Here is a 20161-nt window from a genome sequence, read left to right on the forward strand (position 1 = left end):
TCCATAGGGAACAGGTTACATTCATTTAAGAAATGGTGTGTGTATCAAGATGGTCTATCCATGAAATCATTCATCAACTGTTTCAATGAACAATGGTTCTGCTTGGAGGGTGGCACAGACATTAGTTGAAGGTAACATTCTGTTTCCTTAGCTGTGATAATTTTGAAAAGCATTCATCTTAGAAAAAGAGTAACTTATAAGGTCATCTTTCAAAATTGATACAATAATTATAAATATCAAGCAAGACATTCAGTCTCACTCTCTGTTGTTGTATTATAAGCTACCTCCCAAAGTAATTGTCTATGTTTCTTTTGGCTTTATAAGTAATTTTGAAATATTTAAGATGTTCTGAAAATTATAGTATAGAGTAAAAACATCAAATAAACAATCCTACTTATATAGAAGCTGAGATAGAAGAAGCATGATTTCAAGACCATTATGTGGTGCACAGCCAGACACTGTCCTGTAAAAACTAGCAGAAAGTATATATGGATTGTACAATATTGGACATATTTCTCCAGTTACCAAATTAGAGAGACCACTGGGTGACAGCCAACTAATTTCTAATTCCTCATATATTTGAATTTCAATTGATTAGGATATGTTGGTAATATTAATTTTCATATTAAGAGATATTAAGGAAAAGTGATTGTTACTTTCTGTTATTTTGTTAGAGGTGAAATTATGTTTGTGTGGGTTTGTTGAAAGAGTACCTTCTTGCTTTTTCTACAGCGTAGTTTATCTCCTTGTGTTGGTGGTTTTCATCTATTATCCTTGGGTGGGCTAGATTTGTGGAAAGATATTGTATAAATTTGGGTTTGTCATGGATTAGCATGGTTTCTCTGTCTATGATAATTGAGAGTGTTGCTGGGCTGGCATTTTGGCATTTTGGTTCACTTAGGGTATGTATGACAACTGACCAAGATCTTCTAGCTTTCATAGTCTCTGGTGACAAGTATGGTATAATTCTGATAGGCCTGACTTCATATGTTACTTGACCTTTTTCCCTTACTGCTTTTAATATTCTTTCTTGCTTTATTGCATTTGGTATTTTGATTATTATGTAATGGGGGGAATTTCTTTTCTGGTCCAGTCTATTTGGAGTTATGTAGGCTTCTTGTAAGTTCATAGGCATCTCTTTCTTTAGGTTAGGGAAGTTTTCTTCTACATTTTGTTGAAGATACTTACTGACCCTTTAAGTTGGGTATCTTCACTCCCTTATATACCTATTATCCAAAGGTTTGGTCTTCTCATTGTGTCCTGAATTTCCTGGATGTTTTGGGTTAGGTGCTTTTTCCTTTTTGTGTCTTCTTTAGCTGGTGTGTCAATGTTTTCTATGGTATCTTCTACACATAAGATTCTCTCTTCTATCTCTTGTATTCTGTTGTTGGTTCTTGTATCCATGACTCTTGATCTCTTTCCTAGGTTTTCTAGCTTCGGGGTTGTGTCACTTTGTGATTTCTTCATTGTTTATAGTTCCATTTGTAGATCTTGGAAGGATTTGTTCATTTACTTTGCTTGTTTAATTGTGTTTTTCTGTAATATTTTAAGGGATTTTTGTGTTTCCTCTTTAAGGGCTTCTAGCTATTTACTTGAGTTCTCTTGTATTTCTTTAAGGGAGTTATTTATGTCCTTCTTAAAGTTGTCTATCATCATCATGAGAAGTGATTTTAGATCTGAATCTTGCATTTTGGTATAATGGTGTATCCAGGACTTGCTATGGTGGAAGAATTGGGTTCTGATGATGCCAAGCAACGTTGGTGTCTTTGGCTTATGTTCTTATGCTTGCCTTCTGCCATCTGGTTATCTCTAGGGCTACCTGCCCTCTATATATCTGACTGGAGCCTGCCCTTCCTGTGATCCTGGTTGTGTCAGAACTCCTCAGAGTCAAGCTGTCACTAATACACATCCTTTATTATGTTGAGATGTGGTCTCTCCTTTCCCAATTTCTTCAGGAACTTATCATGAAGAGCATGTTTCATTTTCATCAGATCATGGGCTCCAAGGACAATTGTCCCCAGCCTGATCTTAAATCCTCCATCTAGGGGGTCTTGTGCACACTCTGTTTCCTAAAATCTACCTGTTTCTCCTGTGGCCAATATGAACTTAGAACCCAGGACTGCTTGAACATCTAGTATCTTCCTATTTTCTTATTAAAGTACCATCATATACCATCCAGCCATAATGGGCCTTGGACCTGCCCATATATATGAGTCATATGTTCCCATTTGGGATATATTAAAAGACAAATCTGCAACACTTATTTGTGTTGGAGTTCAGTAGTTGCCCTACAAACCACACCATACACCAGTCTCTGTCAGTCAGGAAGAGTTTATTGAGAATTTGCCCCAAGGCTGATCAGTCAGTGCCACAGACCAGACTTGGGAGCTGACTAACTCGAGGAAGATTCATACAAAGCTTTGAAGCCTGAAATCCACAATTCTCTGTGCCAGGTTATGCCACCAATCCATGTTTATGGATAGGAGGCTTCCTAAAGAACATATATTTGTGGCATGCTTCTCCTGTTGGTTAAGTTATCCAACTGTGGCAGGGTGACTCAAGCTGCCTAGCACTCATATCCCAACTTGCCCTCCAGGATGTCAGTTAACCATGCACATGGCAGAAAGTAGGATGTCAATCCCCAGAGAGGTCTCCGGTCCAAGCTTATTGTGGCTAACTATATAAAGCAAGTCTAATTGACTCTTATTGTGATTGGTTTCCCAGAACAACAAAGCATAGAACATAACAGTCTTTGGCTTACCAGTTAACTCAGGCAAGAAAACATTCCTAGTAACAGCACATGAGACAGTTTCCTTGTAACAGTCGTAACAGCATATGAGCAAGTTTACTTACTCATAATAGCATAAAAGGAATGGCTAGACAGGCAACAGATACCCAAGCCATAGCAACTTAGTTTTTTTCACTACCTAGTCTTCTAGCAGCTGCATCATTGAAGAAAATAACACCAAAAGACTTTGGAGAGTGTGTGTTTTGTCTGGTTTCTCCAAGACAAGGTTCTCTGTGTAACAGTCCTGGATATCCTTGAACTTACTTTGTAGTTCAGGCTAACCTTGAACTCATCAGCATTGCCTCTGCCTCTGTAGGCCATGTTCTCAGGGCACACACACACACACACACACATACACACACACACACACAACACACATACACACACACACACACACATACACACACACACACACACATCTTTATAAGATTAGCTTCAGCCTGTGAAAGACAACATGTGCTATTTGTGGTTTTGAGGACCAGATTCTTTTCTCTGAACAACAACTTTCTAGTTACACTAATATTTTTCTGAAAAGATCATGGTTTTATTTTTCTTTACAATTGCATAGCACCTCCTTTTGTATATATTCCATAATTTCTTTGATCATTCCTCTACACTGACTAGATTTCATAGAGATCATCAGCCCAGCAGCTATAACCATGGATGTGCTTGCATCTGTGTGGTCTGTTGACTAAAAGTCCTTCAGGTTGAACTGAGTAGTGTACCTGGGATAGTGATCAATATCTGAAGGAATGACACCAACTTTTAACACTGAGTATGCTTCAATTGTTGTAGTAAATTCTGATTTAATTCCCCTATCTCTATAATTCAGGATATCAAGTAAATTTTTACGTATGTATTAGCCATTTCATTTAATCTCTTGACTTTCCCTACAGCTCATTAGCCCACTTCTTGATCGAATAATTTGGTTTTTACTGTATCGGGGATATTCATATTGTCAAAATACTCCACCCCTCCCCCAGTTCTCACATAATTTCAGTTGTCTCTTCTATATCGTACTAAGCCTTAGAGGTGGTAATATCACATTTATGACTGAGCATTCAAAAGTCACATATGTTTAATTCTTGAACCATTATGAGTTACTCTAAAGCTACTCTTACTCAGTCAGTATAAAGAGCATCTTCTATGACCAAAGTTGACAGCCATACCAATTCATGGATACAAACATAAGCAGTTACAAGACAAATTGATGGACATATCATGTCCATTTAACAAAATAACAATAAGCAGCTTCCACACCAGAGCCTATGATCACAACCACAGGTTTTAATTGTCAATGCAAAGGGTTTTCAGCACTAAAGAATGAAAGGACTTTTGTAGATATCAATGTTTCCCACATCTTTAAGACTACTCCTTCTGGGCATTGGAAAGAAAGAGAATCCTAGGAGCACAGAAACACAGACCCGCAGGATAGAGAAGATAGTATCAGCAAGACCAGCTAACACCAGAAATAACAAGATGGCCAAAGGCAAACACAAGATCATTACCACCAGAAACCAAGGCAACATGGCACCATCAGAACACAGCTCTCCCACAACAGCAAATCCTGTATACCCCAAAACATCAGAAAAGCAGGAACCAGATTTGAAATCACATCTTATATCGCTGATAGATGACTTCAAGAAGGATATAAATAAGTCCCTTAAAGAAATACAAGAGAACATGGGTCAACAGGCAGAAGCACAAAAAATCCCTTAAAAAAACACAAGAGAATATTGATCAAATGGTAGAAGGCCTTAAAGAGGAAACACAAAAAGCTCTTAAAGAAATCCGGTAGAACCATGTAATAAGGATACATGCTCTACTATGTTCATAGCAGCCCTATCTATAATTGCCAGATGCTAGAAAGAACCCAGGTATCCCTCAACAGAAGAGTGGATGAAAAAAATGTGGTATATCTACACAATGGAGTACTATTCAGTCATTAGAAACAATAAATTCATGAAATTCTTAGGCAAATGGATGGAGCTAGAGAACATCATACTAAGTGAGGTAACCCTGACTCAAAAGGTGAATCATGGTATGCACTCACTAATAAGTGGATGTTAACCTAGAAAACTGGAATACCCAAAACATAATCCACACATCAAATGAGGTACAAGAAGAAAGGAAGAGTGGCCCCTTGTTCTGGAAAGACTCAGTGAAGCAGTATTTGGCAAAACCAGAACGGGGAAGTGGGAAGGGGTGGGTGGGAGGACAGGGGGAGAGAAGGGGGCTTACGGGACTTTCGGGGAGTGGGGGGCTAGAAAAGGGAAATCATTTGAAATGTAAATAAAAAATATATCGAATAAAAAAATAAAAAAAAAATAGAAATCCGGTAGAATATGGGTCAACAGGTTGAAGCCCTTAAAGAGGCAATACAAAAATCCCATAAGGAATTATGGGAGAACATGGGTCAACATGCAGAAACCATAAAGAGGAATCACAAAAATCCCTAAAAGAAACACAGGAGAACATGGGTCAACAGGAAGAAGCCCTTAAAGAGGTAACACAAAAATTCCTTAAAGAATTTCAGGAAGAAACAAAGAAACAAGTGAAGGAGCTGAACAAAAATATCCAGGATCTAAATCTGGAAATAGAATCAACAAAGAAATCACAAAGTGAGACATCTCTGAAAATAGAAAATCTTGGGAAGAATTCAGGAGTCATAGATGAAAGCATCAGCAACGGAATACAAGAGATATTAGAAAGAATCTCGGATGCTGAAGATTCTATAGAAATCATTGACTCAACAGTCAAAGAAAATGCAAAATGCAAAAAGCTTGTAACCCAAAACATCCTTAAACTCCAGGACACAATGAGAAGGCCAAACCTAAGGATTATAGGGATAGAAGAAAGCAAGGATTTACATCTTAAAGGCCCAATAAATATCTTCAACAAAATTATAGAAGAAAACCTCCCTAAACTAAAAAAAAAAGAGAGAGAGAGAGAGATGCCCATGAACATACAGGAAGCCTACAGAACTCCAAGCAGATTGGACCAGAGCAGAAACACCTCCCGTCACATAATAATCAAAACACCAAATGCACTAAACAAAGAAAGAATATTGAAAACAGTGAGAGAAAAAGGTCAAGTAACATATAAAGGCAGACCTATCAGAATTACACCAGACTTCTCACCAGAGACTATGAAAGCCAGAAGAGCCTGAGCAGATATCACACAGACCCTAAGAGAACATAAATGTCAGTCCAGACTACTATACCCAGCAAAACTTTCTATTACCATAGATGGTGAAAACAAGACATTCCATGACAAAAGCAAATTTACACAGTATCTTTCCACAAATCCAGCTCTGCAAAGGTTAATAGGTGGAAAATACAAACACAAGACAGCAAACCATACTGTAGAAAAATCAATAAGGTAATCTTTCATCAAACCCAATAGAAGATAGCTACACAACCAGAATGTCAACTTTAACTAAGAAGATAACAGTAAGCAACAATCACTTTTCCTTAATATCTCTTAATATCAATGGTCTCAACTCCCCTATAAAGAGACATAGACTAATAGACTGGATACGTAAACAGGACCCAACATTTTGCTGCATACAGGAAACCCACCTCAGTGACAAAGACAGGCACTATTTAAGAGTCAAAGGATGGAAAACAATTTTCCAAGAAAATGGTCCCAAGAAACAAGCTGGGGTGGCCATTCTTATATCGGATAAAATCGACTTTCAACCAAAAGTTGTCAAAAAAGATAAAGAGGGACACTTCATACTGGTCAAAGGAAAAGTCTGCCAAGAGGAACTCTCAATTCTGAACATCTATGCTCCTAATGTAAGGGCACCCACATTCATAAAAGAAACTTTACTGAAACTCAAAGCACACATTGCACCCCACACAATAATAGTGGGAGACTTCAATACCCCACTGTCAAAAATGGACAAGTCATGGAACAAGAAACTAAACAGAGATACAGTGAAACTAACTGAAGTTATGGACAACTGGATCTAACAGATATTTATAGAACATTCCACCCTAAAGCAAGAGAATATACCTTCTTCTCAGCACCTCATGGTATCTTCTCCAAAATTGACCATATAATTGGTCACAAAACAGAGCTCAAAAGATATAAAAATATTGAAATTATTCCATGTATCTTATCAGATCACCACGGCCTAAGGTTGGTCTTAAGCTCAAACAAAAGGATTGGAAAACACACATACACATGGACTTTGAACAATGCTCTTCTCAATGATAGCTTGGTCAAGGAAGAAATAAAGAAAGATATTAAAGACTTTTCAGAATTCAGTGAAAATGAATACACAACATACCAAAATTTATGGGACACAATGAAAGCAGTGCTAAGAAGAAAACTCATAGCTCTGTGTGCCTCCAAAAAGAGAATGGAGAGAGCTTACTACTGTAAGCTTGACAGTGCACTTGAAGGCCCTAGAACAAAAAGAAACCAATAACCCCAAGAGGAGTAGATGGCAGGAATTAATCAAACTTAGATCCAAAATCAACCAAGCAGAAACAAAAAGAGCTATACAAAGAATCAACAAAACAAGGAGCTGGTTCTTTTTTTTTTTTTAATTTTATTCGATATATTTTTTATTTACATTTCAAATGATTTCCCCTTTTCTGGTTCCCCACTCCCCGAAAGTCACATAAGCCCCCTTCCCTCCCTCTGTTCTCCCACCCATCCCTTCCCACTTCCCTGTTCTAGTTTTGTCTTATACTGCTACACTGGGTCTTTCCAGAACTAGTGGCCACTCCTCCGTTCTTCTTGTACCTCATTTGAAGTGTGGATTATGTTTTGCATATTCCAGTTTTCCAAGCTAATATCCACTTATTAGTGAGTGCATACCATAAGTGATCTTTTGAGACCGGGTTACCTCACTTAGTATGATGTTCTCCAGCTCCATCCATTTGCCTAAGAATTTCATGAATTCACTGTTTCTAATGGCTGAATTGTACTCCATTGTGTATATATACCACATTTTTTGCATCCATTCTTCTGTCGAGGGATACCTGTGTTCTTTCCAGCTTCTGGCTATTATAAACAGGGCTGCTATGAACATAGTGGAACATGTATCCTTATTACATGCTGGGGAATCCTCTGGGCATATGCCCAGGAATGGTATAGCAGGATCTTTCGGAAATGACATACCCAGTTTTTTGAGGGACTGCCAGACTGATTTCTAGAGTGGTTGTACTAATTTGCAACCCCACCAGCAGTGGAGGAGTGTTCCTCTTTCTCCACATCCTCGCCAACATCTGCTGTCTCCTGAATTTTTAATCTTAGCCATTCTGACTGGTGTAAGGTGAAATCTCAGGGTTGTTTTGATTTGCATTTCCCTGATGACTAGTGAAGTTGAGCATTTTTTTAGATGTTTCTCGGCCAACCGAAGTTCTTCAGGTGAGAATTCTTTGTTTAACTCTGTACCCCATTTTTAAATAGGGTTATTTGGTTTTCTGGGGTCTAACTTCTTGAGTTCTTTGTATATATTGGATATTAGCACTCTATGTGATGTAGGGTTGGTGAAGATCTTTTCCCAATTTGTTGGTTGCCAATTTGTCCTTTTGATGGTGTCCTTTGCTTTACAGAAACTTTGTTATTTTATGAGGTCCCATTTGTCAATTCTTGATCTTAGAGCATAAGCTATTGGTGTTCTGTTCAGGAACTTTCCCCCTGTACCGATGTCTTCAAGGGTCTTCCCCAGTTTCTTTTCTATTAGCTTCAGAGTGTCTGGCTTTATATGGAGGTCCTTGATCCATTTGGAGTTGAGCTTAGTACGAGGAGACAAAGATGGATCAATTTGCATTCTTCTGCATGCTGACCTCCAGTTGAACCAGCACCATTTATTGAAAAGGCTATCTTTTTTCTGTCACATAATAACCAAAACACCAAATGTAATAAACAAAGAAAGAATATTAAAGGCAGTAAGAGAAAAAGGCCAAGTAACATATAAAGGAAGACCTATCAGAATCACAGCAGACTTTTCACCTGAGACTATGAAGGCTAGAAGATCCTGTGAAGATCATATGCAGACTCTAAAAGAACACAAATGCCAGCCAAAACTACTATATCCAGCAAAACTCTCAATCACCATAGATGGAGAAACTAAAATATTCCATGGCAAAACCAAGTTTACCCAATATCTATCCACAAATCCAGCCCTACAAAGGATAATAAGAGGAAAACACCAATACAAGGAGGGAAACTTCACCCTGGAAAAAGCAAGATAGTAACCTTTCATCAAACCCAAAAGAAGTTAACCAATCAAATTTAAAAAATAACGTCAAAAATGACAGGAAGTAACAATCACTTTTCCTTAATATCTCTTAACATCAATGGACTCAATGCCCCAATAAAAAGACATAGACTAACCGACTGGATACATAAACAGGACCCTACATTTGCTGCATACAGGAAACACACCTCAGGGTCAAAGACAAACACTACCTTAGAGTAAAAGGCTGGAAGACAATTTTACAAGCAAATGGTCTCAGGAAACAAGCTGGAGTAGCCATTTTAATATCAGATAAAATTGACTTTCAACCCAAAGCCATCAAAAGAGACTCTGAGGGACACTTCTTGTTGGTCAAAGAAAAAATACAACAAGAAGAACTCTCAATCCTGAACATCTATGCCCCAAATGCAAGGGCACCCTCTTTCGTAAAAGAAACTTTATTAAAACTAAAAGTACACATTGCACCTAACACAATAATTGTGGGTGACTTCAACACTGCACTTTCCTCAATGGACCGATCAGGAAAACAGAAACTAAACAGGGACACAATGAAACTAATTGAAGCTTTGGACCAATTAGATTTAACAGATATATATAGAACATTCTATCCTAAAGCAAAAGAATATATCTTTTTCTCAGCACCTCATGGTAAAATCAACCATATAATTGGTCACAAGACAGACCTCAACAAATATAAGAAGATCGAACTAATCCCATGCCTCCTATCAGATCACTATGGAGTAAAAGTGGTCTTCAATAGCAACAAAAACAACAGAAAACCCACATACAAATGGAAACTGAACAATATTCTACTCAATGATACCTTGGTCAAGGAAGAAATAAAGAAAGAAATTAAAAACTTTTTAGAACACAATGAAAATGAAGACACAACATACCCAAGTCTATGGGACACAATGAAAGCAGTGCTAAGAGGAAAACTCAGCCCTGAGTGCCTCCAAAAAGAAAATGGAGAGAGCATACACTACCAGCTTAATGACACACCTGAAAGCCCTGGAACAAAAAGAAGCTATTTCACCCAGGAGGAGCAGAAGGCAGGAAATCATCAAACTCAGGGCCGAAATCAATCAAGTAGAAATAAAAAGAACCATACAAAGAATCAACAAAACCAGGAGCTGGTTCTTTGAGAAAATCAACAAGATAGATAAACCCTTAGCCAGACTAACCAAAGGGCACAGAGACAGTATCCAGATTAACAAACTTAGAAATGAAAAGGGAGATATAACAACAGAAATTGAGGAAATTCAAAAAATCATTAGATCCTACTACAAAAGCCTATACTCAACACAACTGGAGAATCTGGAGGAAATGGACAGTTTCCTAGACAGATATCCGACACCAAAACTTAATCAGGATCTAATAGATCAATTAAACAGTCCCATAACACCTGAAGAAATAAAAAGGGTCATAGAAAGTCTCCCAACCAAAAAAAGCACGGAACCAGATGGCTTCAGTGCAGAGTTCTATCAGACCTTCATAGAAGACCTAACACCAATACTCTTCAAACTCTTCCACAAAATAGAAACAGAAGGAACTCTACCCAACTCGTTCTATGAAGCCACAATTACGCTGATACCAAAACCACACAAAGATCCAACAAAGAAAGAGAACTTCAGGCCAATTTCTCTTATGAATATTGATGCAAAAATACTTAATAAAATTCTTGCCAGCCGAATCCAAGAACACATGAAAACGATCATTCACCATGATCAAGTAGGCTTCATCCCAAGGATGCAGGGATGGTTCAATATAAGGAAATCCATCAATGCTATCCACTACATAAACAAACTCAAAGAAAAAAACCATATGATCATCTCATTAGATGCAGAAAAAGCATTTGACAAAATTCAGCATCCTTTCATGCTAAAGTCTTGGAAAGAACAGGAATTCAAGGCCCATACCTAAACATCATGAAAGCAATATACAGCAAACCGGTAGCCAACATCAAACTAAATGGACAGAAACTTGAAGCAATCCCACTAAAATCAGGGACTAGACAAGGCTGTCCTCTCTGTCTCCATATCTTTTCAATATAGTACTTGAAGTTCTAGCTAGAGCAATTAGACAACATAAGGAGGTCAAGGGAATACAAATAGGAAAGGAAGAAGTCAAATTATCACTATTTGCAGATGACATGATAGTCTACTTAAGTGACCCGAAAACCTCCACCAGAGAACTCCTACAGCTGATAAACAACTTCAGCAAAGTGGCTGGTTATAAAATCAACTCAAGCAAATCAGTTGCCTTCCTATACTCAAAGGATAAGCAGGCTGAGAAAGAAGTTAGGGAAACGACACCCTTCAAAATAGCCACAAGCAATATAAAGTATCTTGGTGTGACTCTAACCAAACAAGTGAAAGATCTATATGACAAGAACTTCAGGTCTCTGAAGAAGGAAATCAAAGAAGACCTCAGAAAATGGAAAAATCTGCCATGCTCGTGGATTGGCAGGATTAATATAGTTAAAATGGCCATCTTGCCAAAAGTTATCTACAGATTCAATGCAATCCCCATCAAAATCCCAACTCAGTTCTTCACAGAGTTAGAAAAAGCAACTCTCAAATTCATCTGGAATAACAAGAAACCCAGGATAGCTAAAACTATTCTCAACAACAAAAGAAATTCTGGGGGAAGCAGTATCCCTGACTTCAAGCAATACTACAGAGCAATAGTGTTAAAAACTGCATGGTATTGGCACAGTGACAGACAAGTGGACAAATGGAATAGAATTGAAGATCCAGAAATGAATCCACACACCTATGGTCACTTGATCTTCGACAAAGGAGCCAAAAACATCCAGTGGAAAAAAGATAGCCTTTTCAACAATTGGTGCTGGATCAATTGGAGGTCAGCATGCAGAAGAATGCGAATTGATCCATTCTTATCTCCATGTACTAAACTTCACTCCAAGTGGATCAAGGACCTCCATGTAAAACCAGACACACTGAAACTAATAGAAAAGAAACTGGGGAAGACCCTTGAGGACATGGGCACAGGAGAAAAGTTCCTGAACAGATCACCAATAGCTTATGCTTTAAGATCAAGAATTGACAAATGGGACCTCATAAAATTACAAAGTTTCTGTAAGGCAAAGGACACTGTTAAAAGGACAAAATGGCAGCCATGAAATTGGGAAAGGATATTCACCAACCCCACATCTGATAGAGGGCTAATGTCCAATATATACAAAGAACTCAAGAAATTAGACCCAAGGGAACCAAATAACCCTATTAAAAAATGGGGTACAGATCTTAACAAAGAATTTTCACCTGAAGAAATTTGGATGGCCGAGAGGCACCTTAAGAAGTACTCAACATCATTAGTCATTAGGGAAATGCAGATCAAAACAACCCTGAGATTTCACCTTACACCAGTCAGAATGGCTAAGGTCAAAAACTCAGGAGACAGCAGGTGTTGGCAAGGATGTGGAGAAAGAGGAACACTCCTCCACTGATGGTGGGGCTGTAAGATGGTATAACCACTGTGGAAATCAGTCTGGAGCTTCCTCAGAAATCTGGACATGAGACTTCCAGAGGACCCTGCTATACCTCTCCTGGGCATATACCCAAAGGATTCCCCGGCATGCAATAAAGACACATGCTCCATTATGTTCATAGCAACCTTATTTATAATAGCCAGAAGCTGGAAAGAACCCAGATGCCCCTCAAAGGAGGAATGGATATAGAAAATGTGGTATATTTACATAATGGAATACTACTCAGCAATTACAAACAATGAATTCACAAAATTTTTAGGCAAATGGTTTGATCTGGAAAATATCATCCTAAGTGAGGTAACCCAATCACAAAAGAATACACATGGAATGCAATCTATGATAAGTGGATATTAATTAGCCCAGAAGTCCTGAATACCCATGGCACAAATTGCATAACAAATGACTCCCATGAAGAAGTATGGAGAGGGTCCTGATCCTGGAAAGGATTGATCTAGCATGGGAAGGGAATATAAGGACAGAGAAAAAGGGGGGAGGTGATTGGAGAAGGGATGGAGAGAAGAAGGTTTATGGGACATATGGGGAGGGGGGATCCGGGAAAGGGGAAATCATTTGGAATGTAAACAAAGAATATAGAAAATAAAAATATTTTTAAAAAAAGTAAAAAACTGTTTGGTATTGGTATGCAGACAGGCAGGAAGATCAATGGAATAGAATTGAAGACCCATAAAAAAAAAACCCACACATGTACAGTCACTTGATACTTGACAAAGGAGCTAAAAAAAAAAAAAACCCCAGTAGAAAAAGGACAGCATTTTTAACAAATGGTGCTGGATCAGCTGGAGGTCTGCAAGAAGAAAAATGCAAATCATCCATTCTTATCTCCTTGTACAAAGCTCAAGTCCAAGTGGATCAAAAATTTACACATAAAATCAGACACTCTGAAGCTTATAGAGGAGAAAGTGGGGACAAACCTTGAACACATGGGCACAGGGGAAAAGTTTCTGAACAGAACACCAGTGGCTTATGCTCTAAGAACAAGAATCGACAAATGGCACCTCATAAAACTGCAAAGCTTCTGTAAGGCAAAGGATATACTCAATAGGACAAAACGGCAACCAACAAATTGGGAAAAGATCTTTACTAACCCTACATCCGATAGAGGGCTAAAATCCAACATATACAAAGAACTCAAGAAGTTGGTCTCCAGAGAATTAACCCTATTAAAAAATGGAGTACAGAGCTAAACAGGGAATTCTCAACTGAGGAAACTCAAATGGCTCTAAAGCACCTAAAGAAATGTTCAGCGTCCTTAGTTATCAGGGAAATGCAAATCAAAACAACACTGAGATTCCACCTTACACCAGTCAGAATGGCTAAGTTGAAAAACTCAGGGGACAGCAGATGCTGGGGAAGATGTGGGGAAAGAGGAACACTTCTCCACTGTTGGTGGGATTGCAAGCTTGTAAAGCCACTCTGGAAATCAGTTTGGCGATTCCTCAGAAAAGTAGACATAGTACTACCTGTGGCCCCTGCTATACCACTCCTGGGCGTATACCCAGAAAGTGCTCCTACATGTAATAAGGACACATGCTCCATTATGTTCATAGCTGCCTTATTTATTTATTTATCTATTTATTTATTTATTTATTTATTTATTGCCTTATAATAGCCAGAAGCTGGAAAGATCCCAGATGTCCCTCAACAAAGGAATGGATACAGACATTGTGGTATATATACACAATGGAGTACTATTCAGCTATTAAAAACAATGAATTCATGAAATTCTTAGGCAAATGGATGGAACTAGAAAGTGTCATCCTGAGCGAGGTATCCCAGTCACAAAAGAAAGCACATGGTATGCACCCACTAGTGAGTGGATGCTAGTTCAAAAGCTCAAAATAAACAAGTTGCAATTCACCCAGCACAGGAAGCTCCAGAAGAATGACTTAAGTGGGGGAGCTATGGTTCCTCTGAAAAACAGAACAAAATGCTCACAGGAGCAACAAGGGAGGCAATGTGTAGAGCAGAATCTGAAGTAAAGGCCACCCAGCAAGTGCCCTACCTGGGGATTCATCCTATAACTAGTCAGCAAACCCCAACACTACGATGAGAAGCATGTACCAAAAGGAGCATGCCATGGCTGTCTCCAGAGCGGCCCTGCCAGAGTCTTACGAATCCAGAAGCAGAAACTCGCAACCAAGCTTGGACTGAGCTTGGAGTCCCCAACGGAGGATCTGGAGGGTTGTCTGGAGGAGCTGAAGGGGTATATAGCCCCATGGGAAAAACAATGACTTCAGACACCCAGACACCCCAAGACTCCCAGGGACTGAATCATCAACCAAGGGGTATACATGGTTCCAGCCAAAAATGTGGCAGAGGAATGCCTTTTTGGGCATCAGTAGGAGGAGTGGTCTTTGGTCAGGTAAAGGCTCAATAGAGGCCACAACAAAGGGAAACAGATGGAAGGGAAGTTGGGGGAAGGTGGGACTGTGTTGGGTAGAGGGGCATATATGTGGAGGCAGGGGGAGGGAGGAGGGGGAGGGAATCGTTGGGGAGGGGGACTTTTGGGAGGGGAAAATTGGTAAAGGTTTTACCATTGGCAATGTAAATGAAGAAGATACTCAATAAAAAAATTAAAAATTAAAAAAAGGCTACTCCTTCTGACAATGAACTGAACGCTCCACTTGAATTTGCTAACATTCATGTCAATTATTGACGTAAAACTGATAACCTGAAAGTCAGTCTGCATGTCATAATATGACCTTATCTGGAAAGGCTAACAAAACTATGAACTTGGGTAATTTCTCTTCCAGACAAAAGAATGGGCATCTTAAACCAGGCTAAGCTCAAACTTGTGATCCATAGTACAGCATCCTTAGTGCTGCTATTACAGGCTTGAATTTGATTTTGAAGAACTAAACACACTGTAATGAAGAAAATACTCAAAGATTAAAGAGTGTGAGTCAAATGAAAATTTAAAGCTAAACCTAGGAGTAAGTGCTGTTCAGTCCCACACATTTGATTAAAGGGAAGAAAGTCCCTATTTATGATGTGGCACACATTCTGGGCCCTGCTCTCCCAGAACTTACTGAACTAATTTGTTGACCTTCCTGGTTCTTTCCTCCCTTAGGTACCATCTACACTTCCGAGGCGTGGGACAGACCTCCTCTTCTACACCCCTCCAAAAGAGGATCCTGATTTGACCTCCAGCTTTGGTACAAATCTTCAGAATTTCAAGATGGAAACCAAAATCCTATCTCAGGAATTAATTGCCTTCATTGAATCATCTCTAGAGAAGGGAAATCTTCGGGAAACAGTTTCTGCAATCAGCAGTGCTCTGGGTGACATTGAGAAAACCCCACTGAACACTGCAGTGATGGGGGAGACTGGGACTGGAAAATCCAGTCTCATCAATGCTCTACGGGGAGTAGGGGCTGACGAAGAAGGTGCAGCTGCTACGGGGGTGATAAGTACAACCACTGAGAAAACAGCATACTCATGTGCAAAGTTTCCGAGTGTGACACTATGGGACTTGCCTGGCATTGTGTCTTTTGCCTTCCAATCACATGATTATCTGAAGAAAATCAAGTTTGAGGACTATGACTTCTTCATCATTGTCTCTTGTGGACGCCTTACCCAAACTGTCGCAGAACTTGCCAAAGCCATTGTGAAAATGAATAGGAGTTTCTATTTTGTTCAAACCAAAATAGATACTGATCTAATGAATGAAGAAAAGTATAAACCTAAGACATTCGATAAAGAGAACACGTTAAAGAAGATTCTAAATCCAATTTCAAGTATACTTAAGGAAGTCACCCAACAGGAGCCTCCAGTCTTCTTGGTCTCTAACTTTGATGTGTCTGACTTTGACTTCCCAGAGCTGGAATCCACCCTTCTGAGTGAGCTCCCCGCCTACAAATGCCACAAGTTCATGCATGCTTTGCAAATTGTTACGGATTCCGCCATAGACCAGAAGAGGGATATGCTGAAACAAAAGATCTGGAAGGAATCCATAATGCCAAGAGCATGGGCTACCATACCATTCAGGGGATTGACACAAAATGACATAGAGATGTTGGAACAGACTTTGAATGACTATAGATCTTCCTTTGGCCTGGATGAGGCATCACTGGGAAACATCGCTGAGGATTTGAACATGACACTGGAGGAACTCAAAGAAAGTATTAAGTCTCCACATTTGCTCTCAAATGAGCCAGATACAACTTTAACAGAGAAGCTAATGAAGTACATTAGAAACCCTTATTTTTCAAAGATTTTCCACTTGCAAAATTATTTTGTTGACACAGTTGCAAGTGATGTTAAAATTATCCTCAGTAAAGAGCTTTTGACAGAGAAGGTGAGTGCATTCAACTCAAACATCTCTCTCTATTGGGAAGAGTCCATTGGAAAAATAAGAATTTCCACCCTTGTTCCAAGAAGCACCTTTCTATTTCACTTGATCGGGATGTTTCAAAGTGACTCTGAGGAATTTTGTCATATCCATTTTTTGCACCTGGGGTCTTTCTGGTTGAGACTGTTGCATGATTAGCTCCTAAGGCTTTTTATTGTTAATCATCTCATGACTGTAGTGTTTATTTGTTTTGTATTTAAGAAGTATTTCAGTCAGATGGAACGCTACTTGTCTGTTTGCTTTTGATTCCTATGCTTTTCGGATCCCACGAGGGAAAGTCTGATGACATTTCCCTTAAGAGCTTCAAAGTTTCCATCCTATAGTAAGCTCTTTGGCCCACTTAGGGTTAGTTTCTGTATAGGGTGAAGGATGAGAGCCAAGTTTTAGTCTTGCCTCATGGCCAGGTTGCCCAGTTCCATTCTTCAGACTATGTGCCCTTTGTGCAGTATGAGTAGCTGGAAGCCTTTCTGAGCTATTGATGGACTGTAGATGTATTCTATTGTCTGCACCAGTATGGATATTTCTGAACCTGCTCTTCCTGTCAGTTTTTTTGGTACATGGGCCTGTCTTCATGCAATGATTGAGCTGTTTTTGTCACTGTGGCTCTGTGCTATGCCTTGAAATCAGGTATTACAGTGACTCCTTGTCCCATTGGTTTTGATCAATATTGTTTTGGCTATTTGCAGTCTTCTGTGTTTCCATGTGAGTTTTGTGATTCTACAGTCCAGTCCAGTTCTATTCTAAGTGGCATTGATGTTTTAGTTGAGATTGCAATGAGTCTGAAGATCACTTTGTGAAGTATGGACACTTTGACAGCATTAAGCTTTATAAATTATAAACACGGGAATCTTAGCATCTTTTGTTTCCTTCTTTGAGATTTCTTTCATCTCTTCCTTGGAGCATCTCATGTCCTTGGTTACTTATGGAAACAATTGCTTCCTTCCTTGCTTGCTTTCTATCTTTCTTTCTTCCTACCTTCTTACTCTGCCTTCTTATCTGGTATGGGTGTGTTGTGTCTATTGTAAATGAACTTTCAAGATTTCTTTCAAATTTTTAAATTTCTGAATTTCTCAGGCAAATCTTGTATATTGATTTTAATTTCATTCATCAGTTATTGTTAGAGGTGGCAGATGATTGTGGTGGTTAGGTACACATTTAACACAGTGAGTTTCATTATGAAATTTCCATACATGTATGCCATTATACCTTGTCATTCATTCTTATCTGTTCTCATTCATTCTCTTTCCTACTGCCCTCTGCCCTGCCCCCCTTATCTAGCTAGTTCCCTCTTACCCTCAAAAGTCCCTTCTTCATGTTCTTGTCATACATACTCTGTTGCTCATCAGATACATTTCCTCCTTCAACATTTCTTCCCTCTCATGTGATTGAGATTTTTGTCATTATGAGGTAATTGACAGAAATTTTATCTACTACAATTTCTTTGGAATCTTTTTAAATATCTATTCATACATTTATTTTTGTGTATATGAGTCTTCACATACACTCAGAACAGAGAATCAGATCTCATTACCAATGGTTATGAGCCACCATGTGGGTGCTGGGAATTGAACTCAGGACCTCTGGAAGACCAGTCAGTCCTCTCATCTGCTGAGACATTTCTCCAGCACTCTTCAGAATCTTTTATTACAGATTTATGATCCTTTGTGTGCATTGTTGCCTTAGCTATTTTGAATAGTTATAGTGTGCTGTGCAGCAATTTGTGCTTCTCAATGGAAATATTTACCACTTATATAGATGAACTTATTAAGAAAATTCTCCAGAAAAATGTTTCTTAGGAGGTTGGGTTATTATGTAATATTAAGTTTATTTCCAGCTGGCCATCACAGTGTAGATGCCTTATCACTATTCCAGTGGCATCCGGTGAATTTTGGCTCATGTTATTACATGTCAGAATTCTTGAAAACCATTGTTTCAGGTGGTCACACAAAACTGAGACTTTCATACACTGCCCTCAACTGTGACATAAATAGTAGGGTATAAATGATGCATTGTAGATGATTTCAAGTTCATTTCTGTGGCCAAAATTACCAGGAGTTCCTAAATATTGCTTCTACTTATAAATCAATTGTGGGCATCACAGCACCAAAGAGGCAGAGATGGGTAGACCTCTGGAACTCATACTATATGTATGCATATACTTCACATATGAATTCTCAAATAATTACCTTGGGAGTTTTGATATTTTAATATATTATTCCTAGTGACAGTAGGATCTATACTGATGCCCTTCTTTCCCTTACTTTCATTGGTGACATGGCTTCCAACAAGACTGACTCAAGAATAGAATTCTGTGTACCTGAAGCTTCTGTATTGAAATCTTCATACCAGATTATTGACACAAAGTGCCAGAGCTAAGTGAAGCCAATCTCTCATGACTTCCTGCATTTACTTTGTGCTCCAACTCTAATTTCAAAGTCCTATGTGTGTATGAAACACCAAAAGAGAAGGATATGGCTGTGATTTATATGCTTCATCTCAAAGTATGATATTTTAATATCAGTATTAATAAACTTTGATGTACAGTCATAGTTATCATGAAGTCTGGTTTTTCACAATTCATGAACTATACCCAATAGTTTTGATACCCTTCTAAGATTATGAAGTCCACATAAAATCTCCACATCTATGTAATATGTTGATTCCTGAAGGAAACACATCTGACCTTTATCTTCTTTCTTCAGTCTTAAGAACTGATGCTTCCTCAGAGAATGTCTTTGATGGAAATACATTTTTATTCAGGTTTCTTACCTTTTAAAAAAGTTGTTTTCTTTTTTAGTTGGTCTTTAACATCTCTTCCTATATTTCTTTCTTCCTTCCTGGCTTTCCTCTGTATCCATTTGAGATTTTCACTTTTGTGGATTGTTTCCTTGAGGTTTGTAGACTGAACAAACACTAGAAAACAGGGACACAAGGAAATATCTTAAGAAACTGCCCTCAATGAGATGATCCCCTATCTCCCCTACTGAAAAATAAAAAATAACATGGATACATATCTCCTCTCAAACAAATCATTTGAATATCCAGTTTTAAAGTTTCAAGCAAGCATATACTGCATACTTTGAATTTGCCCTGAGTTCTTTGTCCCCCAGACAGGTGCATTTCTACTTTCATATCATATCTAAAATATAACTTATGTATTTATACAAAATTTTAGCTCTGTGAATAAGAAAATGTATTTTTTCTTTCTGAAGCTGGCTATATTGTCTTACTATGACTACCTAAAGTTACATCCAATTTCCTACAAAG

At 38.6% G+C, this 20161-nt stretch overlaps 1 protein-coding gene across 10 annotated transcripts in view; it reads left to right on the top strand.

Moving 5' to 3' along the window:
• The window catches only part of LOC127693473 (T-cell-specific guanine nucleotide triphosphate-binding protein 2-like), a 444108-nt gene that overhangs the window by 139492 nt on the left and 284455 nt on the right, over positions 1-20161 (top strand). The window contains exon 2 of one of the 10 annotated variants that reach the window (XM_052194363.1): positions 15614-16840. The exons of the other annotated variants lie outside the window; for them this stretch is intronic. Within the exon in view, the coding sequence (XP_052050323.1) occupies positions 15722-16840 (1119 nt within the window). The 5' untranslated portion in view covers positions 15614-15721. The remainder of the gene's footprint in view (positions 1-15613; positions 16841-20161) is intronic. 10 annotated transcript variants of the gene reach the window in all.

Source organism: Apodemus sylvaticus, chromosome 10 (genome assembly GCF_947179515.1).
Source record: "Apodemus sylvaticus chromosome 10, mApoSyl1.1, whole genome shotgun sequence".
Taxonomy (NCBI): domain Eukaryota; kingdom Metazoa; phylum Chordata; class Mammalia; order Rodentia; family Muridae; genus Apodemus; species Apodemus sylvaticus.